A 26,409-nucleotide genomic window follows, 5' to 3' on the forward strand; every position below is an offset into this window, starting at 1 on the left:
TTGAAAAACTGTAAAGATTTGAAGTTTGTAACTTTAATAAAATTATATGATTGCAAAAACCTTTGGTGTCACCCCTGTACTATAATATAATGAACTATGAACTATAATATAATGTTCAGCCAGTAAATAAATGGACACTGCTGTATGTGGACTAATGTTATTAGCGGAGTCCCTCAGTGTTTGGTGCTGGGCCCATTGTTTTGTGTATTTATCAATGATATTGATGAAGGTATATCAGGCCTAATGTCCAATTTTAAGTAAATCGTAAAGCAGCAGTGGACAGAATATGCAGAAACAGAAAGAAGGTAATGCTAGCATTTTTATCTCTGTAAGTAGTCTTTGAAAATACAGTTATTTCGAAATATAGTTTTCTAGTAATTAATTAAATTTTCTGGGTTTATTTAGAAGAATAATAGATTAATTTAAAGACAAATTTAAAGCACAATTGTTATATTGTTTTGGAATTCAGTCAGTTTGCAATCTAAGTTTGAGGAAGAAATTGTTAGGAAAAATAAAGTGAATAATATGTGCTTGCTCACACATGCATGCACAAATCAAATATTAGCATTAGTAGTGGAATATGGTGCAAGAAAGCACGCTTATGCAGAATCAGCCAAAAAAAAAAAAAAAAAAAAAAAAAAAAAACCTTCCCATTTCACCTATCTATTCACTCCAAAAGCTTGTCCAGTTCTTCCTTGAATTTATTAAAGCTATCATCTTCCACGACAGATGGAAGTTTGTTCCAGCAATTACCACCTGCTCGCTGTAGGCAAATTTTTGCACATCTGTTCTGCAACTGTCTTTTCTCAGTTTGGATTTTATGCCCCCTCAAGTGCATAATGTGAGCAAGAAGAAGAATCCCATAAGCACTGAACTTGCTCAAACATTCAAAGCCTTATACACCTCAATCACATCACCTTGCAGATAGGCGCCTCCGAAGCCAGGTGGGAAGGAGCAGCAGTGCGTAGCACACGCTTCTCGATTAGACTGGGGTTCGAGCCCGTCACCACCAAATACGGACGATGCGGAAAGGTCAGGGAATGACCACCGCATATCCCGGAGCAATATGGCCTTAGTTGCTAATGCTTCTAAAAACCAAATAACAATAACAAACCTTGCAGATGCCTAGTCCCCAGATGCTGCAATTTCCTGAACTTAAGCTTTTGTTTCCCTGACTAATCTGGTTGCCCTTCTCTATACTCCTTCCAGCAGCTATGCATCCTTCCTAAAATGAGGTGTCCAGGGTATGCAGTATACTCAAGGTGTGACCTGACCATTGCCTTATACAAAGGGATAATCACTTCCTTATCCGTGCCAGCAAAATTCCTGTATATCATTGACAAGACCCCATGAGCTGCTCTGGCAGCCTGTCTACACTGTCAGAAAACTTCATATCTGATTGCACAATCACCCCCAGGTATTTTTCATTCTCCAATATCCTGAGTGTAGTACTGCACAGGACGAATTTTGTTTTGTTATTTATGTCAGGGATATCGGGATTTTTTTAATAGCAATTTCCCCCCCCCCCCCCCTTTTTTTTTTTTTTGTTTAGAAATCTGGAAAATGATGGGTAAACGCAAAAGAGTTGCTTTTTCAGTTAAATAAAAACTTGAAATTATTCAAAAGTTTGAAAATGGTGCATCTATTAAATCTCTAAGGAATCATTATAATAAGGATGTATCAAAATGGCCAAACATTAACAAGCATTGCGCAGAATTCAGATTTGTCAATAATAATATAGTAGCAATATGTTATTAGTCATTCCCGAGTTATGTAAAACTCTGTGCCTCGAAGCCAGGTGGGAAGGAGCAGCAGTGCGTAGCACACGCTTCTTGATTAGACCGGGGTTCGAGCCCATCACCACCAAATACGAAGGATGCGAAAAGGTCAAGGAATGACCACCGCATATCCCAGAGCAATATGGCCTTAGTTGCTAATGCTCCTAAAAACCAAATAACAAACAACAACGTAAAACTCGACGAAGTAAGAAGTCCTGGAACATATCTCTTACGTATGTTGGGAACTTTTGTATTTTTGGATTAACCGGGAAATCGATTATCCACGATTTGTTTTTTACCATCTATTCCGGAAAATCAAGAGTCTACTGTACTTGGATTTCAGGAAAGCTTTTGATACTATTGCACATGGAAGACTCTTGTACAAATTGGAGCGATATGGCATTAAAGACAAGTTACTGCAAGGGATAAAGGGCTGGTTGAGTGGAAGACGGCAGAGAGTGGTAATAAATGGACATTGCTCAATGTGGACTAATGTTATTAGCGGAGTCCCCCAGGGTTCGGTGCTCGGCCCATTGTTTTTTGTATTTATCAATGATATTGACGAAGGTATATGAGGCCTAATGTCCAAGTTTACAGATGATACAAAGGTTGGCAGCGTTGCTAATGACATTAAAGACAGTATGCTACTGCAACAGAATCTAGAAAAGTTAGGCAGATGGGCTGAGAAGTGGCAGCTGAAGCTTAACATTGAGAAATGCAAAGCACTCCATATGGGTAGTAGTAATCCAAGAGAAACATACCAACTGTGTGGTACTACACTCAGGAGACGTTGGGGTAATTGTGCAGTCAGATATGAAGTTTTCTGAGCAGGGCAGACAGAGCAGGTCATGGAGTTTTGTTAATGATATATAGGAATTTAGCTAGCAGAGACAAGGTGATTATCCCTTTGCATAAGGCAATGGTCAGGCCACACCTTGAGTACTGTATACAGGTCTGGCAGCCTCATTTTAGGAAGGATGTAGAGTTGCTAGAATGAGTACAGAGAAGGGCAACAAAATTGGTGAGAGAAACAAAGGGGTGCGCTTACAAAGAAAGGCTTAAGTTCTGCAAGTTGCAGCAACTGGAGACTAGGCACCTGTGAAGTGATCTCTGATCAAGGTGTATAAGGCCTTAAATGGTTTGAGCTGGCTCAGTGCTGACAGGATACTTCTGCTTGCTCAGACTAAGAACCTGAGTGGGCATAAAGACAGTTGTAGAACAGAGGGCATAAAGACAGTTGTAGAACAGATGTGTGGAAGATTGCCTTTAGCAAGCAGGTAGTTGATTGCTTGAAAAGACTTCCATCTGTTGTTGTAGAAGTTGATAGATAAAAAAAAAAAAAAAAAAAAAAAAAGCTGAACTAGACAAACATTTGGAGTGATCGGATGGGTGAAATGGGAAGGTTTTTTTTTTTTTTTTTTTTGGCTGATCCTGTATAAGCTTGCTTTCTTGCATCATATGCCTCAACTAATGCTAATGCGGTACAATAAAGACTTCCAACACGTGCATACTACCACTATAATAGTTTCAAACCTGATCACGTCAGCACCGAACTCACTCAACATGTTCATCTCCATAACCACAACCCTCTTAATCAATTCAGCCGTTCCTATTATTACTTTAAAATCCAATTACAAAATCTTTCACTATACTAATCTTAATGTTTTGAACACAAAACTTCTGACAAATCTTTCACCAGCCTGGAACCTGTCATGCGTGAGGTTCCTACATGTTTTGCAATGCATCAAGGGAAATCAGGACTCTTTAAATACACAATTCTCCTTACAATCTATCATTGCCAACTAAAGACATCTATACGAACGTCTCTAGTTACAACTATTGGCCGCATTTAACCTTCACTTTAATATTTTATACAAGACAACCAAGAATAAGATGTGCACTTCTCCTTCCTGGTTACTTTTAATCACAGATTTTTTAATGTTTCCATCTATATTTATTAATTTTAACCAGATTTCTTAATTAGTTTTAATCCTATTCCATTTTAACATCATATAACAAAGCAGATCAATTGAGGTGAGTACTGAAAATTAAGCCTTTATGCTATTTCTTCCATTAGCTTTCTAAACATTGTGCTATAAAAATAATTTAGGTTGACAATTTTTTTAATAACTATTAACATTGTGAAAATATTTTAAGATTTAGTTCTAAAATATATAACTGTTGACCAATAAGAAAAAAATTATATTTAAAGTGTCCCACACATCCACTTATGTTATGAGAGTTAAGTTTTTAAGTAACTTTTTTTGCTGTAAATATACTTGTTTTTGCTATGGTTATATTACTGTTTCACTAGGAAAAAAAATATATAGCGAAAGGTGTCTAATGGTCACATTACATGCTTCTAAAAATTGAGGTGTGAAAATCAGCCATGCGATCAGCCAATTGAGGTGTGAAAATCAGATTTTGGAGTTGTGCATCAGAAAAAAAAAATGTATTTAAAAATATATTCAAAATATTTCAAAATATATGTGCAAAAGTATATATACATTTAAATGTCAGGATATAAATCTGTCCCACATGTCCATTCATGTTAAAATTGAACCTAGCAGTTAACTGGTTTGTAAGTGAGCTGGATTTCAGAATTTCTGTATTTGTTTATATTGTAGTAAACATAAAGTACTATGTTAGCTGAAATGTCTAGTTTGTGTATGCTATTTTTCTTTTTCTTCACAGATACTTGAAGATATTCCAGATGTGGTATCTTCCTGTGAACCTTTGAAAAATGTATATAGCCTATTAAGTAAAGGATCACTTCCAGAATATGGTTCACTCAGTGCTGTGGATGAAAGTGATAAAAATGATATTGTTCTGGTTTGATACATAAGAATTATTTTATTAATATAATGTATATAGTTAAAAATATACTGTGTCAGTCATAAATCATATGTAGTTTTGAAGAGATAATTCAGTAGAAATGATTTGTTTGTTCTGGGAACATAAAAAAAAAAAAAAAACTATAGCTTTAAAACTCATGGCCATATTATCATTTTCACTTTGAAGAATTATTAGTGCCAGAAATCAAAAGTTAGTGTCCATAAGAGAAGTGCCTATTATTATCTGAAATAAGACCAAAGAAGAGAGAGAAAAAGCTGCTACTCTCGTTATGCTGATAAAGCAAAGCATTTATGAGAAAGGAATTACTGACTAGTGCTGATGTCACAATTAAAATATGATATGTCTGGAAATTGTGAAATATTATAGCAACTTCATAAATAACTTTGCACTTCACCAGCTACCAGAAGTTATAATACTCTTTTGATCATGTCATGAAAGCCTATTTTGCATTATGTTGTCTCTACAGTTGATGTATCCACACTTTTGATTATCAGTGTTTATCTCTGTATCAAGATTTATTTTGTGATCCTACAGATTCTATAATAAAATTAAATTGTAACTTAAGCAAATAAGTTTTTGATTATTTTTAGCCAAATTCTACGATGTTGGATATTTTATTTCAGTAATCCATGTAATACAGTGTGTTTCATGCAGGCCATACTTTTAAGATAATTTCAGAATCTGAAAGCAATTTAAAAAAATAAATAAATAATAAAAAAGATATATATAGTGTGTGTCCAATTCTAAATATTTAACAGAGCTATGGCTGTTTGAATTAAAAAAAAATAGCTATGGTGGTTTCAACCATATTGAATAAGAAATAAGCAGCTACACACCTAATAAAATGTTTATTCATACTGGGTGCATTTGCTTTTCTTGTTTATTTATTTATTATTTTAACCCATTGAAAACGCCATGGCTGTTTTATTATAGTGTGTATGTAAGTGTTATACTGCTTTTAAAATTATTTCAGTTCATGTGGGTTAGATTAGTACAGGGGGTTCTCATTATCTGCAGATAATTGGTTTAAGAAAATTCCACTTAAAACAGGGACCAAATTTTCATGATATGCATGTACATAGTGAAAAATGGATTGAAGGAAATAAAAAGAGAGAATTATTTTATTAGACATTTTTTATTATAATATGTTGAGCAGTGTAAGGTTAAGTTTATTGAAGTTACACTTTTTTGTTTTATAAATAAAGAATGAATCCAGTCATTTGTTCTTATTGCCATATTTTTTTCAGATAAAATTGTGTCTTAGCATTTAGTTATGTCTTTAACTTTGCACTTAACTTTTGCTGCACGATCATGAAGAGGGACGTTCTCACAAAAATATTCAAGTGCTTGGTCAATTTTCTCAAGGGCTTCCTTTAATTCTTTAATTTCCAATTCCTTATCCTTTGGTGATTCCATTGCATTATCATTTTTGGCTTCCTCTTCTTCTGTGGGTAGTTGGTCTAATTCTGCTAGCTTCTCATTTGTAAGTGGTTTTGCACTTGATTCAAGCAGTTGTCAACTCAACCTCCAACCCAAGCATGGTACTAAGTACTATAGGTTCTAATACCTCTCGTTTGGGGTTTTCATAAAAAAAATTGTGCAATATCCTCATCATCAACTTCATGGAATCCTGTTTCTTTTGCAACCAATTTAATCAGGTTTTGAAACTGGATTAAATTGGAAGCAAATGCCGCCAAAGGACATACATATCAATCAAAGAAAAGGTTTCAAGGTGTCAAAAGATCGCATAACTTTACTTGTTGGCAGAAATGCAAATAGCAAAAAAAAACTAGAGCCTTTACAGGAGTAACGGCTCTAGAGTCTACAGGAGTGAAAATCTGAGAGCTTTAAAAAGCATACCAAAAAGTTTGCTACTGGTGATATGGAAGTCCCAACGAAAAGTATGGATTACAAAAGAAATATTCCATGACTAGTTAATTTTTTTTGTACTTGAAGTGAAAAGATATTGCAAGGATTCAAATATAGAGTACAAGATCCCTCTTATTGTAGACAATGCCATAGCTCATAACATTGGCATGTGCCCTAATGTTAAGATTATATTTTTACCGACATGAACAACGTCACTAATGCAACTCATGGACTAAGGAGTTATTGCTGTTTTGAAGGCTTATTGCCTTTGACTTACATTTAGAAAATTAATTTCTGAAACCGATACAAGCAATAAAAATAACATTGGAGATTTTTGGAAGTTTAAATAGGACTATTTGTCCCTCCTCAATGAGTCTTTTAAATTCTAAAGGATAAGATTCTGCAGATTTGAATTTCCTTGAACTTTGGCATTTTTGAATCTGTACCACTTTTGGAATCAATGACACCAACCCTTAGATACTAAAAATAAACCAAATACAGAGGATGCAGAAAGATCAGGGAATGACCACCGCATATCCCCGGAGCAATATGGCCTTAGTTGCTAATGCTCCCAAAAACCAAACAACAAAGAGCTAAATTTTTTTGAGATTTTTGGCTGCATTCTCACCATTCCCTTTCTGTATATCCTTGTATAAGCTTAAGGCCTTTTCTTGTATGAGTGCTAAGTTTACAGGAGTGTGTTGTTGATAAGTCTTCTATCCAGATCGGTAGTCGTCTTTCCATAAAATCTCTAATAGCACATCACTCCTTTTTCTCTTCAATTTAACCTCAGAATGCCGAATCATATTCTTTGCTCTGCTTTCAATATCCCCTTCATTATTTAGTATGGTGTGAATTGTTATCTCAGAGGAACACACAATATCGATTATTCGTTCTCCACTTCTACTACTATAATTTGTAATTTAACATCTAAACCATAACTTTTGCTTTTTTTTTTTTTTTTCGTGATGTTTTATCACCAGCACTTCACTTTGAATGTATGGTTAATAAAAATAAGAAAATAAAAAACTCACTTAACATAAAACTTATTAAAAATATCAGACGTGTCTATTCCAAACAACAGTAAGCAAGAAACTGACCATAAGTAGAGGGAGTCCAGTCAACAGGACACTTGCAGAAAGAGTGGGACAGAAATAGACGTGTGAAGTAGGGGTGCTACAAAGTATATAGATACTGTTATATTTTATGTTGTATTTTTTTATGTATTATTTGCGACAACTCATAACTGTGAATATTTGGATACTAGGAACCCCCTGTACTGAATAATACTTATAATGGGGGGGGGATAATCTAGTTGGTTAATAAATAGCACTGAAATGAAATTTAATAATTTTTGTCTATTGCTTTTTTATCTTTTATTAATTATTTTTAACTCCTACAGAAGTAATTAAAATGGAAGATGCTTAACTTTTCCATATTAAAATATATTTATAAATATCTTTAAGAATCAGTTGCATTTATTAGGCTTTTAATGGGTATTAAGTATTTATTATTTAATATACTATTTTGATGCAGGTATCCTTTATATAGGTATCCTCAGTTTATATCTTTGATCGGTTATGTGGAGGCTGGACATTAAGCAAAATGACACTTATCAAGGGTTATTTTCCCATAAATACAATGCTCTAAATAGATAATCCATTGTTGAACATAAAAAAAAAACAATCCATATTTTGATATTACTTGAGCAATTATTGGTATCATAAATATAGGGAATAAACAGAAGAATATTAAAAATATTCAGTGAAACAGTTAAAATGTAAGGCTTACTTTCTTGAAATTTTTTGCTTCTGTGAATAGGCTTCAGAAGGTATCAATATGAACTCTTGTTTTTGGCTATTCAACTTTATTGATGATTCATTTGTGGATTTTCTGTCTTCTCTATTTTTCTTGGGGGGGGGGGTGAAAAATTTCACTCACTTTACCACTTCATTCAGGGACAAGATCATTTGTTTCAATGATCTTTACTGTTTCTAAATGCTTGAAAACTGATTCAAGATCCTGTGCTTTGAGAGATCTGCTTGGTTTCTGTTTTATCACCCCTTCTGGTTTCAATCCGCTAAGCTATTAGTTTATTCTAAATAAATAATTTCATATGATTTGTCAATGTCTCATTATATTAAGCAATTAATTCTTGAAAATGATCTTTCTCCAACTCCCTAAAACTAACTGTTTGCCTAGTTGTACAGTCTCAGCTTGGGTTTGCTCTGCAGTTTCTTCAAATATGAAGTTTGTCAGCATTCTGGCCATACAGTTGGAAACTTCATTGCAAGCTTTATCAATGAGACTTGAGGGATATTGAATTCTTTTAAAAAATTTTTAGAGTTGGAGCCTCTACGTTTTCAGTTTCACTAATTTTTATGGAAAATGCTTAGGGTAATAATGCCTGAAAATTTCTGTGACACCCTGATTGCAGCAGTGCAGTTGTATTTGGTGGTATGAAAACAAATCTTCACTTTGCTTTCAGACAAATCTTCTACACCTTATGGATGGCCTATTATCCAAGAAGACTAGTAGCACTTTGTCTAGAAGGTTATTTTCAGTGCAGTCTTTACTAATAGTTAACAGGGCCATAACAAACCATAGACAGCTGGGGGTGCTAGTGCCAGGCATATTTCTGCTGTGGGCACAAAATGAAATATATTTTAAGTTGTATGGTGCAATATGAACTATTTGTTTCAGGTGCCAAATTAGCTGACAGATGAGCAAAAATAATCCACACATAGCATTCTTAAATAACTGTGTAATCTAGGCTTTCTTATTTTTTTCTGTCTAAAGAATAGACAACTTTGACCTCAGGTAACCATTTAACCCCAGGGACTCACATCTGATCAGTATGGGCTTGGCACACCCAGGGTCCTGAGCCGTATATCATCATACTTCTCTTTCTTGGTGATTTCCTTTTACTTCTGACTCTTTCTCTCTGGGTACTAGAGAAATTTTTTTTTTTTTGGCTGGTGCAGCATAAGCCTCAGGCTTCCTTGCACCATATGGCTAATAATAATAATGAGTGATAAACCAGCATTGGCCTAAGTTTAAGGTCTCATGCTGCATTTACCCCTAAGCAATCTTTAAATCCTGACAGACATTTTCTTCCTTGACATGAATAATATATCACGCATTCAGGTAGTGCTGCTGCTTACAATTAAGAGTCAAATGCCGTTGTGATGCTTTCATAGCTTCTACCATTTGTTTCACATATCAGAAATTCATAATTTCCCCTTATAGATGATCAGTCACATGGAAAGCTTTCTAAAAGTCTTCAGCTATTCATAGTGGGGGGGGTGGAATTCACATATGTTTTTCACCTGAATCCATTGTTTAAGGAAAGTATACTGCCTTTCATATTATAATTGTTCTGTGTGTGGGGGAGGGAATGGAATAGTAATCATCTTATATTTCCCATAGAATATTTTCAATGTTATTATGAAATTATGTTATGATAGCATTGGAAGTCAACTGTAATTTCAAGTTTCAGTTTGCTTTCAGAATTTATCAGTATCTACTTCCATTGTAAACAACAGGGAAAAAATTATTTATTTTTTATGTATTGTTTATTAGCTAAATACAAGTATTTAAAAAATAATACTGCCAAATGTATTTGATATGTATTTCATCCATATGTATTTGATACTGAACAAAAATTCCACTAGAAAATCTATTTGTTGCCACATTTATAAAGTTCTGAAGGGAGGATTTTTTTTATTATTATTAAAAAAAAAAAAAAGAGTATAATATAGTTATTAAAGGATAATTAGTCCCCCAGCCCAAAGAAGAGTTCTGTAGAGGATTTGAAATGTGGAGCTCTAATTCAGAGCACTGGGAAGGGATTCATTTATCTTGCAAGTAGGCTTTCAATCAATGAAAATAATTCAACATACACATTTCAAAAAGTATCAGATTTTAAATTCTTTATTTTTTTTCTTTCCAATTAATTGCCATTTAAAAAGTTCAAGTTCAAATTAGTTCAAGGAATACAAGCTTTCTTCCTATTGGTACCTGTATCTAACTGGTCTTTGAATTTCATCAGACCAACAGTCTTTCGAGGCAACTTATTTCAGTGATTCACAACCTGCTTTGCTGATGGAAAACTTCTGGCAACCCAAAGGTCGTGGGTTCGAATCCCGCCTCGGGCTTGGATCAAAGTACTGCAAAAATCTTGGGAGGTTTTTCTGCAAAAGCCTTCATTTGTTTTACTGTATTTTCAGAGACTTACAAACTTCAGTCAGATTCCATGCCTAGTTACCAGCTCTGTAGCTTGCACTTTCAAAGGTGCAAGCTACAGAGACCTTAATGTACTTCTCAAAATTGAATCAAACATCCAAAAATGCCTTTATACTGATTATGGTCAATCAAGATATTGAGAAAGCATTTGATACTACATGGCATCATTGTATTATTATTAACATGCATCTCCTTGGAATGAGGGGTCACCTCCCTTAAATAATACAAAATTTCTTACAACTACAAGTATGTGCCATTTGGATCTGATATCAGAATGTGCTATCAACATGTCAGATTCAAGAGGTGTCTGCACCCCACAGAACTCTTAAGTGCAAGCTTATTTGCTTTCTGAATCCACAATATGGCAGATCACCTTGCCACCTCCTGTCAATCACAGAGCATGAGCCCTATTGAAAGGCAGCTCCAACTTGTTATAGCCAAAATAGAGTCCTGGACCTTACACAATGGCTACCGCCTAATAGAAATCCATCAATTAACCTTTGCAAACTACATTCACTCCATCCTGATCCTGAATTACAGATCAATAATGTACTAAATCTTAGAACTCTGAACTGCCCTGTTCAGTTCTAAGATATATACAATCTTATTAAGAATTGCTTTTCAAATAGATCTCTTAAGGTTACATCAAATTTTTATAGTTCTTGGAAAGTCTTCTGTGGATGTCCGCAAGGGTCTATTCTTGGACCCTTGTTTTGGAATCTTGTTCTCAACGAAAACAGTTGCTTAAGGTTTTCCCAAATTATACATCAGTTGCGTATGCAGATGATGTAGTTCTTTTTTATGAAAATTCTCTTCAATTATTAGAAGGAAACGAAAATTCTGTCCTAAAACAACTTTCTGATTAGTCAGTTCTTAACAAACTTACTGTTTCTGACAGTGAAACTTGTATGATGGTCTTCAAAGGCACCCTTTCACCATCTCATCCTACTATCATAAAAATTAATGGCAAATCTCTCCCTTTTGTAACCACTACCACAAAATTCCTTGTGGTTACTGCTTGATCACCTTATCTTTCTTCCCCATCTGAATCATCTGTCTGACAAAGTGAGAAAATTTGTCTTTCAAATTGTTTGCATTTCCCATCAGGACTGGGGTCTGAACCATAAGATTTTGCATACACTAAACAAAGTAGTTTTACCAGTTACCACTTATGCTGGTACAGCCTGGTTTGATCCAGCACAGTTTATTCCTAATACTAGTTAGGGCATGTAGAACTGTCTCTACCTCTGCCCCACAAGTTCTATCTTTCTAATTTATTATATTTAATTTACCGTGGCCTTTCTTACTTCATTTGTAAAGGCCTCCCTGCAGAATTCAATGGAATTCAAATTGATATGTCCTGCATTCCTAAACAAGAAAAAAACAAATTTTAAAAATTCTTCATGACCGCGATCTGATTCCCAAAAAAATTTAATTACAAAATTATTTATTCCAGATGTTACATTTGTTAATAAAAACACTCGTAAATGGTTTTCTAGCTTTCTTTTTAACAGGACACAGTTCCTTAAATTTTGAACTTGCCTATTTCCGTCTTTCCAACTCCTAACTTTGTCTTGGTGGTTCTGTCACGAATTCTACCCACGTTCTCTTCTTTTGCCCTATTTACAATGAATTTCATTCACAGTTACCGTCTGTCGCTAGTCCTGTTACTCCTGGTCAGGAATCTGTCTTCATTTCCTCTCCTACTTTCTTTCAGAATTTCTCATGCTGTCTTTCTTAAAATACAACAGTTATTGTCTAAATTATAAACCTATTTTGTATTTATTGATCAACACCTATATTTATCTTTCTTAAATTCATTCATAATTCTCAAATTCTTTCACACAGAACTTCAAGTTTCTCCTCTAAATTTATTAAATTCTTAATTTTAAGGAATGTTTCCAAGAACTTGCTGCTATCAGCCTGGTAGCACAAATTGCATAAATCTATAATTCCACAGTCCCATAATTTTTACCATGAAATTTGACATTTTGTAAATGTGTCCATATTTTGTAAATAGTGATTAAGTTTATATTTAAATAACACCTTTGTTTTCTTTAGATTTTGTGGTAAAGTATGCTCGTAAGCACCTTCAATGTGTTTTTTTTTTTTTTTTTTTTTAAATTCTAATCGCAACTTGAATGTTATGAAGTCTCATGGACAATAACATAATTTATATCATTATCTTGTAAAATTTATCATGCTGAACACCTGTTCCTGTCTTTTGCTGGACTGAACATTTATTAACCTTAATGGTTAATTCCCTTTTTTTTTTATTTGAATATGTAATTTATTTTGTATAATTATTTGTATATTTATATAAATTCTGTACATTTCTATATATTTTGTTTCTGTATAATTTCTTTTGCTGCAAACAGTTGTATAACCATTCGTTTAAGGTTGTATAATTTTCTGTATAATTTATTTTCTTGCAAACAGTTGAGTGATTAACTATTTCAGGTTATCTATCTCTAAATGGTTCCCCTATTTTGGACATTAATTGCTGGACTGGACATTTATTAACTTTAATGGTTAATTCCCTTTTTTTTTTCTTTGAATATGTAATAATTTATTTTGTATAATTATTTATAAAATCGAACTGTAAACAAAATTTCCTTCAAATTGAATTCCTAATTTAAACTGAAATGATTTCTTTTATGTTCACTTTTGTTTTCTACCTACAGGTGTGTCCTCTATCACCAATGAAACATGGCAGAGTTGAACTGATGATCCAGATGCCGCCATTCAGACACATACTTATATACTATGTACTAATTCCATTTGTCCACACTGTTTGATTTTTGTGCCTGATATTAGACAGGAAACTGAACTTTCAAGCTCATGTGACTTACCTTTGAACTGTTTGTTTAAAGAAATTAAATATACTCTGATCTCTCTTTCATGTCATAGGGTGCTGATTAACACTCCCTATTTCATCTTTACAGATCTCTGATCACGTTATGCTTAGACTGGATCTCCAGCAATATCTCTGCAATTTATGATGACTATTTCCCATTGAGGAAAGAATGAATACCTTGTTTTTATCAAGCAGACACATATATCTCATTCTCTTCCTAATTGACAAGTCTGCAAAAATCTCTACCTGATAAATTAAAAATAGCGCTACACTAGTAGATGGATGCTGCAACCATCTTCCCTCCCTTTCATCACTTCATTTTCATTATCAGCAGCATGTAGTAACTTTATTGCTATGTACTATTCTATCAGTGTAGCCCTAGATAAGATTACTAAACCTTCAATCATACTTGTCTTAAAATTCACAAGAAGCAATCTCTCCTCCTCGCACCTTATAATAAAATGAATATACACTCAGCTGCTTATTTCAGTAAATTTAACCAAACTAATATTCTGCTGGATCCCAGGGCATTCTGGCATAACAAGAAATAAAAAAACAAAGGAAAGAAAGAAAAGAACAGCTAAAGAACCATGTATTACAACTTCACAATCTTTTCAAGTACCACTTACTAAATATAAACCACTTATCCATAAAATGTCATAATAACTAGTTGAACTGGAGAGATTACCCAAGTAACAAACTTTATCAGATAAAATGGGCTCCAAAGCTGTGGCCCTCCAGCAAAACAAGTGAGAAGAAGCAACATTAGCAAGGCTAAGGATTAGGCACAACCTCTTAACTATCACTCACCTGTACCTCCTAATGAATACATATCCCCTGACTGTGCATCTTGTCAAATACATTGTTTGTCTGTTGAATACCCTCACATAACTATCCACTCAAATGGCCCTGGCAGCTCTTGTGTTGAGTAACCCAATACTGACCCCAATACTATGCCACTATGTGGCATAGTATTGGGGTCAGGTGCCACTGGTGGTTTCCCACATCTGTGGCCATATAACAACACAAATGATCTGTGAGATGCCAGCAAGGGCCATCTAAACTTTCATAGAGCTTTTGTTCTAAAGGCTTTGCAGAAACAAAATGTGAACAGCTGACTAAAACACAATGCTCATGTGACATCTGCCAGATGCCACATGAATGTTTGTGTTTCAGTTTGAAACACAGAGACTTTAAAAATTCCAAGAATGCCATAAATTTGTTTATCTTGTTTATTTTTATTATTTATTTTTGCAAACCAGGCTCACATCTGGTGAGTACGAGCTTGGGCTGGATATCATTCTGAACGTCTTTCTTGGTGACCCTAATTAATTTCGACCCACGTGTGAAAATTGTGTTTTTGTCTCCAAACACAACCAGCCTGCTTCAATCGACGGACCAGGGAGTCATCAAAACATTCAAGGCTTACTACACGAGGCATTCATTTTCACGTCTGAATGAAGCTATGAGACAGAATAGTGAGATATCTGTTAAAGATTTTTGGAAACAATTCAATGTTTTAGATGCCGTAAAAATAATTGAAGAATCTTGGGACGAAATTCACAAAAAAACATTGAATGGTGTCTGGAAGAAACTTTGTCCATTTTTTTTTTTTCAAAAACCGAGAGGAAAACAATGCCAGAAACTGATCATGTCGCTCATGTGGAAGAAGTTGTTAATCTTGCTAGGCAATTAGATTTGGAAGTCAATAGTGATGATGTCAACGAGCTGTTGGATTCACATAATCAGGAGCTGACAATGAATGAGCTCATAGAGATGCGTGAGCAAAATGTCACTGAAGAATCCGACACTTCAGACCCAGTTTCCCCCAGAAAAGCACATGACAATTGCAAGCTTGACAGAAGGTCTCAGCTCAATTGAAAAGGGCTTAAAAATTTTAGAACACATAGACTCCAACAAAGAACGTGTTATAGTTACAAAGCAAGGAATAAAAAATTATTAGCTTTCTATGAAGAAATTCTGCGTGAAAAAAAGGCGGCACTGTGTCGTCAGACGAATTTATTAGATTTTATGAAGCCATCGACATCGAAATAACTTTTTTACGTAACTCATTTATTTTTTAATACATATTTTGTATTAATATGTATAAAGAACTGCAATTTTATTAAATATTTTTCTTCTAAACTAGTGTTTTTGTTAGTCTTTGGTCCCAATTAAACAAAATTTATATGTATTTATATGCAAAGTTGTACCCTGACTTACGCAATTTTCGTCGGACCCACCTATCGCGTAACTTTGGGGTATTACTGTACTGTGTGCCTTATCTGAGTGGGCTGAGAACAAAAAACTTTCAAACTCTACTGAAAATAGCAAAACCCTTCTATTTAAAGGAAAGTTGGGTGTGAGAAGACCTTCCACCATCCGTATAAAGGGCAACCACTCAAAACCCAATGCTCTGTTAAATATCTGGGTATTACACTGGATGACTAAGGAACGTTCATTTTATGATTCATCAAAGATAAAATTAAAGCTTTCAGTCCTATTGAGAATGTGGGGGATATGCTGGAGAAAGCTATTTGACAATGGAGTCCTCTTCCTTCAACTTTGTCACAGCTCTGTGATATTTTGCTGGAAGAATGGTTACAATTAGACCAGAATGCACTAAAACACTTTATAGAGTTGCCATGCCAAACACTTACTATTATTAGAAATAAATGCAGCCCGATTCCATATTGAATAAAGGTTCATATTTTTTTGGTTATTGTGTGTGTTTCAATTGGGCACTAGCCAAAGAGGGTTAATAAAATTAGAAACAGGTACAGTCGAAGAAGTGATTAATGACACATCTCACTTCTAACTATAGCTCATTCTGAAGATATTTGTCTCCCACTGGTAGCCATCTAAAAACCTTGCCTGTGTTCCCAATATATCACAGTTTTATATGTCTTTCTTGCAGGACCAAGTCAAATGCTTTGCTAAAATCTAAATAAGCAAGTTTTTTCCATTGGCAGTGGAGAATGGCAGAAACTTTTTTTTTTTGCTATTGTTTGGTCCAGTGGTTTTCACCCTTTTTTTAATAACGGCACCCCTACTCAGTTTTCTGCCTGTTAGATCCGATTCTGTGTGTGTGTGTGTGTGTGTGTGTATATATATATATATATAGTAATGAATAATGGTACGAAGAAGCTAATTGATATAGGGGGTGGGGAAGTGCCTGTACGAAAAAGATAATAGTAATATAGCTTATGGATCAGGGACACTGCATTAGCAAAACGTACCCTACAGCCATAATGTGTATATATATAATATTGTAAGTAGAATGCGTAAAGTAGATTTAATTGGTTTAAGTCTAATGAAAATACAGTATACACTGATGATATAAGGAATGAAAAAGAGGAAGAAGTGGACTGGAGATTGAAATAAAGATAAGTGAAAAAGCGACCAAAATGAAATAACATTGCGGTGTCTTTCACAATTTCAGTGTCATCATCAGAGATCATCCACCGAAATTATGAAAAAGACAGCAATGTTCTTGCTTCTGTTTCCAACATGATATGTATGCTATGTTTCTGACATGATCTGTATGGTGCACATGTGTAGTTGTCACGTGCTGCGAAGGCAAATTTTGATATGAATTTTGCAATAATAAGTTTATAAGGGATGTGCCAATAATAGTAGTGCATACAGATCATGGATGACCTTACAGAAGCAAGTGAAAAGAAGTGAAAAAAACTGGATAAACTATAATAAGGAATATCAGTATAGGCCGGAAGAAAGGGACTTACCGTTACTTTGTAAGGCTGACCAAAAGAACAATATGGCGGGGTGCCGGTATATTTATGTGGGGGGAATGCTAGTGGCTCCTAGCATTAGATGTGGAAAATGTGGGAAAAAAAAAAAAAAATCATGGTGTTTGTACAGATAGGAATGATATGAAATAAGGTAAAATTAAATATGATTACGATATATACGTTTAATACACTGTGTTAGGCCAATTTGTGGGTACAAGTTTTCTAGACTGTAAGACACCACAGAGGCCTAGTGTATGCTGTTTATTTTAATGTCCCATAGTTTTTTTAAGATGTTAAGGGCTTTACCGAAGTGGTAACGAAGATATGCTTTAGGAAAATGGTTGTTAATTAGTTTATTGTATAGTATCTGGATGTTATCGATAGTTGTTTCCTTGTTGCTGCAGATGGCAGTTATTCTGATGCTTTGCGCTAGGATAACATTGGCATGTACTCCAGAAATATTTCTAGAGAAGCATACAGATCATGTCGGAAACAGAAGCAAGAACATTGCTGTCTTTTTCATAATTTCGGTGGATGACCTCTGATGATGATACTGAAATTGTGAAAGACACCGCAATGTTATTTTGTTTTGGTCGCTTTTTCACTTATCTTTATTTCAATCTCCAGTCCATTTCTTCCTCTTTTTCATTCTATATATCGCTTATACTTCAGTGTATACCGTATTTTCATTAGACTTAAACCAATTAAATCTACTTTATGCATTCTACTTACAATATACAGGGTGTCTCATAAATATTGGTACAAACGTTTAGGGGATGGTAGGTAACATCTAATGGAAGGTGAATTGCATAGGAACCCATAACTGGAAACGTTGCCTTAAGTCGGTAGACGGCACTGTTCATCAGTTCGCAAGAGGGAAAATTTCTGGTTTACTCATTCAAGCAGTAGTTGCCACACGAAGAGCATGCATCGATATACGAACTGTAAACTGGCAGACATGCACCTAGTGTATGGATTAGCAGAGGCCACTGGACGAGCCGCTCAACGAATTTATGGAGAACGCTTCCCAGACAGACATGTACCGGACCGTTTGTTTGCACGTGTGCATCAAAATTTGTGCGATTATGGGTCATTTAGAGGTAACAGGAGTAGTGCGGGCAGACCACGTTCAACGTGAACTCCCGCCATGGAAAAAAAAGTGTGTCGAATGCCATCCAGAATAATCCTACTATGCCATTGCCTCTGCCATAGGAGTGTGTCTCGTTGCAGTGTGTCTGGCACGACGATTTCTTACACCCCTTTCATCTCCAAAGGGTTCAGTTACTGCTCCCCCAAGATCATCCTGCACGTGTGTCTTTTGCGCAGTGGTTTCTCCAGAAAGTGTTCAAGACTTGAATTTTCCAGCCTATGTTTTGTTGACGAATGAGGCTTATTCAATCAGCACCATGCTCATGTGTGGCCTCACGACAACCCACATGGAGTGCACCCCCACGCGGAACAACATCGCTTCTCAATAAATGTGTGGGCAGGTATGGTCTGTGACTGCTTAGTCGGCTCATACCTGTTACCATCCCGCATGAACTTCGCTAAATATCGGATCTTTCTTGAACAAGTTCTACCAGGGTTACTTGATGATGTTCCAGCAAAAGTGAGACACATTTGGTTTCAACATGACGGGGCACCTGCCCATTATGGAAGGTGTGTTCGTGACCGTTTGAACAGGCATTTTGGGCGTCGATGGATTGGCCGTGGTGGATCTGTTGCCTGGCCCCCACGTTCACCTGATTTATCGAGCCTTGATTTCTTTCTGTGGCGGGGGTGGGGGCCTCAAATCTATCGTGTATGAATCACCTGTGGAGACAGAAATGGATCTCGTGGCGAGACTCATCTGCGCTGCTGTCAAAGAAACTCCAGGTCTGACCGTGTCCGCCAATCCATGCTGCGTCGGTGTAAGGCATGCATCGTGTCTCATGGTGGAACCTTCGAGCATCTGTTGTAACATCATGAAATGCATCCATCTCATACTCCATTGTTAATATTATGTCAAATAAATGTTTGTCACTAATTACTGTCTTGTGTCATTTCTGTTTCTTGTGCCTCTGCTGCTACTTTCCCGTATGTTTCCGGTTATGGGTTCCTATGCGATTCACATTCCTTTAGATGTTACCTACCTCCCCTAAACGTTTGTACCAATATTTTTGAGACACCCTGCATATATAATATTAAAATATATGTTATATGATAGTTATTACAATAATATAATTATAAAAATTACATTTCATAATACAAAACTCAGTAAACATCAAGAGATCACAACAAAATTAAAAAGATACTGTACACCTTTTTATAATGAAATAAACATAAATTTAAAAAAAATAATAAGTTTAAGTAACTTAAACCTAAATTACACGGCCCCCTGGTTGAAAACCGCTGAACTAGTCAGTTATAGAACACAGCCAACACCCAAGATATGATATATGCCAAAACACCAAACAAAAAATTAAATCACCGAATGCGAAATGCAAATGACTTGGATGGTTTACAGCAGGGGTCCCCAACCAGCGGGCTGCATGCAGCCCCTGGACCACTTCAATGCAGCCCTTGGCCACAGAGAAGTATTTAAATTTCAGAATAAGCTGATTTCTAGTGGTTTCATAGAACCTTTAGCGATAAGTTTGGTGATATGTACAGGAAGTGTGAAATATATGAAACAGCCTGTGATCAAATGCAGGTGTTCCATTTCATTTTTGCCTCATATTAAAACTTGCATAGCATGATAATTTACTAATGGCAGCAGTCAAGTTCAAATGTAGCATATTGCACTGCATTATTGTCAGTCATCATCTCAGTCTTGTTCCGGTATTCTCATTCTGTCTTGTGCTTGCATTGTGCAATATAGAAGGGAAGAAGGAACCTAGTTCTGATAGTAAGGTAAGCCCTAACTCGAATATTTTCATTGATAATTTCCTTTGGAATCGTATTTTTCTGTTCTGTTAAGATTTTAATCAATAGTGAAATATTTTTAATCTCACCAATAACTTAGTTATTGCTACAAGGTTCTAAAAAATAGCTAAAAGCAATAGTAATACTTATTGCTGTAGCTTTGCATCTCATTTAATAATAGCTAATTAAATTTGCTCTCCTTTTCCATATCATTAGAGTTATGAGCAGTGCAGTATAATGAATAATTTAATTATTGAAATACAAAGCAATTTTTTATTTTACTTTTTCAGATAATCTCAACAAAATAATTCTTAAAGAACTTGATTTGGTCACATAAAATTACCACAAGAAAGTGAAAGATAAATGATGACGGCCGTAATTTCAATAATAGTTGACAAATGAATGTTTGTTTTCACACAATGAAAAGGCACTTTGTCTGATATGCCATGAAACAGTTAATAGTTTAAAATTGTTTAATATTAAGAGACACTGAATCCCATCATAAAGAGTATACAATTGCAAATGCTGAGTGCACTGAAAAAATATTTGATAACCAGCAAAGTTGTTTTAAAAGATAATTTGTCAGGTGTGCATACTAGCTACCTTGTAGTGAAGCATATTTGAGAGAGAGAGAGAAAGGCCATTCACTGATGGTGAATTTATAAAAACTTGCATGTTAACAGTAATGAAAGAAGTATGTCCTGATAATTTACAATGTATTCAGAATGTAAGTTTATCTGCATCTACAATTACAAAGCATTTGGAGGACATGGGAGAGGAGCTCTATTCTACTTTGATTGAAAAAGCAAAAGAATTTTAGTATTTTTCATTAGCTGTTGTTGAGAGCCTTGATAACAAGCACTGCTCAACTACTAACTTTCATTAGGGCTATAGATTCCAAGTTTGTGATCACAGAGGAGCTGTGTGCTCTTCAAAGTATGACAGATACTACAACAGCAGAAAATATATTTATGAAAGTGTCACCTTAATCTGAGCTGGAATAAATTAAAAAGTGACAATTGATGGTGCAAGAAATATGGTAGGAGAAAAATCTGAAGTAGTTGCACGAATTAATGAAGAAATAGTGAAAGTTAATGGTACCTATGCAGTTTCATTGTATCATTCACCAGCATGCTTTATGTGGAAAAATTTTTAAATTTGAAGGTGCGATGAATGTTGTTGTTTCAAGCATTAATTTCATCAGGCGTTATGGACTGACTCACAAGCAATTTAGAAATTTTCTTTCTGAGATAAATGCAGAATATGCTATACCACACCGAAGTTAGGTGGCTTAGTAGAGAAAATGTCGTTAAACAGTATTTTTCTCTTCATCATGAAATTAACATATAGGAATTTGCTTACTCAGAATGGATTTGGGCTTTGGCTTTCTTAACTGACATTGTGGAGTATCTGAATGACTTAAATTTAAGATTACAAGGCAAAAGAAGGGTTTTTTTTTTTTTTTTCTTTTTTATGAGATACACTGAGGTGAAAGCATTTGAAGGGAAACTGAATATTTTGGCGAAACAATTAATGGAGAAACAATTTCTCAGTCTTCTCTAGAAAGATACATAGACACACTAAAACTTTTGTAGAGAAATTCCAGATTCAAAGATTTCCATATGCATGCAAAGGAAATAATGTTTCAGAATCCATTTGATGTCAGAGAAATCATCTGCCGACCAGGCTAGCCAGGTGAGTAAAGTGCCTGCCTGGCAACCCAAAGGTCATGGGTTCAAATCCCTCCTCTGGCTTGGATCACAGTAAAATGCAAAAACTTTAGGAGGTGCATTATGGCCACAGAAGCCGATGCACCAACAACTAACAAAAAAAAAAAAAAAAAAAAAAAAAAAAATCTATCAGGTGGAATTAATTGACCTACAAGCAGCAGACATTTTGAAGGAAGGACTTTTATAAGGAAAATAGTCTCTTGGATTTTTATTCGGTGCACTTCATACAGGTAGGGTTTCGACTTAAAGGCATTTGCAGTGGGAATGTTCTCCACTTTCAGAAGTACAGTACATATATTTGTGTCAATGTTGTCTAAAATGAAAATGATCAAATCTAAATACAGGACTTGAATTTCTGATGAACATTTACATAAAATCTTAAGGTTGTGTAATGAACCTCATGTAACGAACATTGAAGTAGATATTGAAAAATTTATAAATAAATTGTGGCCTCGAGTGAACATATGTAATTTTAGACATGGAAGAATAACTTATTCAAAAATAAATATGTATATATCATGAATTTATTTTGTTATATGTGTCATTGACTAATTGTTATTTATCTTTCAAGCACACTTAATTATAGATGGACACAATTTTAGCATTAAATCAGCTCACACACCAACCATAAGAATAAGTATTTACTGTAACTAAAATATTTACATATTAAAATAAAATAACTATTTACAAAAACTGCTATTATATTAAATTAAATTATATACATGTAAAAACATTAAAACTGTGATAAAATCCTTAAGATAAAATACACTAAAATAAACCGGATTAAAAGCGATAAAAACAATAAAAGTCTCTGGAGCTTTCGGAAGCATCAGCTTCCTTCCTCAGCAGTAACAAAACTTCCTGCAGCACGTCCATATATAACAGGCTCACGGTACCTATACACGTGGTGCAGTCGGCGCATGGTCTGAACTGGAAGCGGAAATAGCTCGGGAACGTGTTAAGCAGAACCGTTCATCCGTACTTAAGGATGATAGTTTCAAACAGAGGATGCATACGCATACCTCTGGCCCTATTCATAATATTGTGGTCGGATGAACAGATTCGTAGGCTCTCGAGCCATTTACGGTTCCAGAACCCATGCGCTCGATCCACGATAACCGCATCCTCTGGGGAAATTTGATGCTGCTTCTCCCAAAAATGTCGACAAAACGACGGCTCAAGGATCGTCTGGGGGAGCATGCAAATGCTATAAAAACCGCTGATTACAATAAGTCTGCTGTGGCCGAACATTTTTGGGAGAAGCAGCATCAAATTTCCCCAGAGGATGCGGTTATCGTGGATCGAGCGCATGGGTTCTGGAACCGTAAATGGCTCGAGAGCCTACGAATCTGTTCATCCGACCACAATATTATGAATAGGGACAGAGGTATGCGTATGCATCCTCTGTTTGAAACTATTATCCTAAGTACGGATGAACGGTTTTGCTTAACACGTTCCCGAGCTATTTCCGCTTCCAGTTCAGACCATGCGCCGACTGCACCACGTGTATAGGTACCGTGAGCCTGTTATATATGGACGTGCTGCAGGAAGTTTTGTTACTGCTGAGGAAGGAAGCTGATGCTTCCGAAAGCTCCAGAGACTTTTATTGTTTTTATCGCTTTTAATCCGGTTTATTTTAGTGTATTTTATCTTAAGGATTTTATCACAGTTTTAATATTTTAAATGTATATAATTTAATTTAATATAATAGCAGTTTTTGTAAATAGTTAATTTTATTTTAATATGTAAATATTTTAGTTACAGTAAATACTTATTCTTATGGTTGGTGTGTGAGCTGATTTAATGCTAAAATATGAATTTTCCCAACCTCAGAGGCCTTTTTCAGGATAGGGACACAATTTGTTCATCTTTAGGTTAACATTATTATATGTGAGTAATTTTTAGTGGCTGCCCTGCATTCTATTCTAAAGCTCGGAAAACAAATACATAGAATTGTTTTTGGTAAGATCTGCGAAGAAACGCTAGAAGTGGTTTTTGCTGCGGCCCTCATGAACTTAGATTGCAAATGCAGCATGAAAGCAAAAGGTTGGGGACCCCTGGTTTAGAGCATTCAAAATATCAAAGTTTTGTGTGATAAGAGCATGAAATTAGTGATGAGTATAATCAAAACAATAATAATCAATTGTTTTGATTATGGCAAATCATTCAATTTTTTCGATTGTACTCATGCCATTCAAACTATTAGCAGTTACCACTAATCATTTGATTACAGGAACTCATTCAATTGTGAAAATTGATTCTTTCGATTAGTGGTTATTAACTACTAATAGTTTGAATGATCTGATGTTAATCTGATCTTCTCTTCACAGGTAATACTTGAAGAGTAACAAATACTGACAACTATTTGGAATGACCATAGCCAGAAAATAATCATTAACTGAGATGTTGAGAAGTAAATATAAGTCTACCAATTATTAATCTTTCAAATTGTGCAACTATAACCAAATGATTATACCTATCAGTAGTTGGTAACTACTAATCATTCAAATGATCATCAAATTTTTACTGTATATTTCACTGACTCCTGATAAACTTATTTTTAAACCAATTATGATTCTAATGTCCCAGATCCTATCCTTCCTTATTAATATTAGATATATTATTAATGAAATACAATATGCATAATAACACTTGTCAACAACATTAATTTTTTTACACTCTCAGAGGATCTGGTACAAGAGTACACGTGAACGGTCAAGGAATTTTGAGCTCATGAGAACAGATAAGTTTATTAGAAAATTTTTTTACTGTTTTTTGATTAATTAACATATTAAATTGTATTTGACAAATAGTTTAATAGTCTTAGCTAGTTTGTTGGCTAATTTTTAAATTTAGCTAGTGATTTTGTAAATTAAGACTTATTATTTGTACCACTATTGTATTGGAATTTGAATTTATGCCCTCTCAGGCAATTATTCTGAGCAAGAGAAAGAATCCCATCAGCATTGAGCATGCTCAAACCATTCAAGGCTTTATACACCTCAATCAGATCACCTCGCAGGTGCCTAGTCTCCAGACACTGGAGACTAGGCACAACTTAAGCCTTTTCTTTGTAAGAGCAACCCTTTGTTCCATTCACTAATCTTTTTGTCCTTCTCTATACTCATTCAAGCAGCTACATCCTTCTTAAAATGGGGCCTCCAGACCTGTATACAGTACTCAAGGTGTGGCCTGATCATTGCCTTATACAATGGCTTATACATATAATTAAAGACATAACTACTGTCAAGGGTAAAGGAAAAGGCTTTTGCTTTCATAAGGGTGATTATAGTGGTCTCACACAGTTTTAAATTCTGTGCAGTGGGACCAACTGATGATGTTACTAACAGTAAATTCTAAATGGGAAGTATTCAGAGTAGAAATCAAGGAAGCTACTAGGCTTTTCATATCAATGAAGTGAAGAAATATTGTTCAAGGCCTTAGACCTAAATGGATATTAGATGAACTATTGAGACAGGTGATAGAGAAGAAAGTGCATGAGATGCATAAAAATTATCAGGTGATTCAGAAGCATATGATAGATATAAATTAGTCTGTAATCAAGTCACAAAGGAGGTTAGGCAAGCTATGGCAGATTATGAGAAAAGAAGGCAAAGAAAAGCAGCAAAGATTTCTGTGATTATATTAACAGTGGAAGGAAGAGATTAAATCATAGTGGGCCACTTGATGTCAATGGGTTAACTGTTGATGACCCTGCTCAGGCTGCTGACAAAATAGATATTTTGCATCTACATTCACATATGAGAAAATCTTAAGGGAAGGATGCCAGGAGTTTATCAAACTCCAATGGGAGGAGCTAAATGACTGACAAATGAAAGGAAAGTGCAGCTTACACTATCAAGTGCAAGATTTTCGTTATGTTATACTGTTATGATTGCAGTTTTAAATTAGTTATATTCTTACTAAAAAGTAAAATTTCATAGCTAAAGTATTCAAGAGGAAGTTGAACAAAAATGGCTCTTGGGGTGGATGGAATCTATCCAATCATTAAGAGAGGCAGCAAAGGAGTTAAGCAAGCCTTCAGCCATAATTATGAGAGCATCCTTGGATTCAGGAGAGGTATCTATCGACTCTAGATGTACAATTGTATCCCCAATTCATGAAGGGGGGAATGAAAGGTGACATGAGTAATTACAGACCTGTTAGCTTAAGCTTAGCATCTGTTCCAGGGAAAATAATGGAGTCACTCGTTAAAGAAGTAATGCAGGACCATCTGGACAGGAATGCAATTATACTGCAGTCACAGCATGGATATGTTAATGTGCAGTCTTGTCTAACCAATCGGTTAGGTTACTATGATGCAGTCAACAAGGAACTGGATGCAAAAAATAATTTTGATATTATATACTTGGGTTTCAGGAAAGCTTTTGATACTGTTGCACATAAAAGTGCAACAT

The 26,409-nt window shown here is 35.0% G+C and overlaps 2 protein-coding genes across 3 annotated transcripts in view; one reads left to right on the plus strand and one right to left on the minus strand.

Moving 5' to 3' along the window:
• LOC150085861 (uncharacterized) overlaps positions 1–4,616 on the plus strand; it is a 273,976-nt gene extending 269,360 nt beyond the window's left edge. The window contains exon 11 of the mRNA XM_090374719.1: positions 4,473–4,616. Coding sequence (XP_090230845.1) covers positions 4,473–4,616 — 144 coding nt within the window. The remainder of the gene's footprint in view (positions 1–4,472) is intronic.
• The window catches only part of LOC150085862 (uncharacterized), a 140,882-nt gene that overhangs the window by 6,189 nt on the left and 108,284 nt on the right, over positions 1–26,409 (minus strand). The window lies entirely within an intron of this gene.

The sequence above is a fragment of the Mastigoproctus giganteus genome, chromosome 5 (genome assembly GCF_048544385.1).
Source record: "Mastigoproctus giganteus isolate SK-2022 chromosome 5, ASM4854438v1, whole genome shotgun sequence".
In the NCBI taxonomy this organism is placed as follows: Eukaryota; Metazoa; Arthropoda; class Arachnida; order Uropygi; family Thelyphonidae; genus Mastigoproctus; species Mastigoproctus giganteus.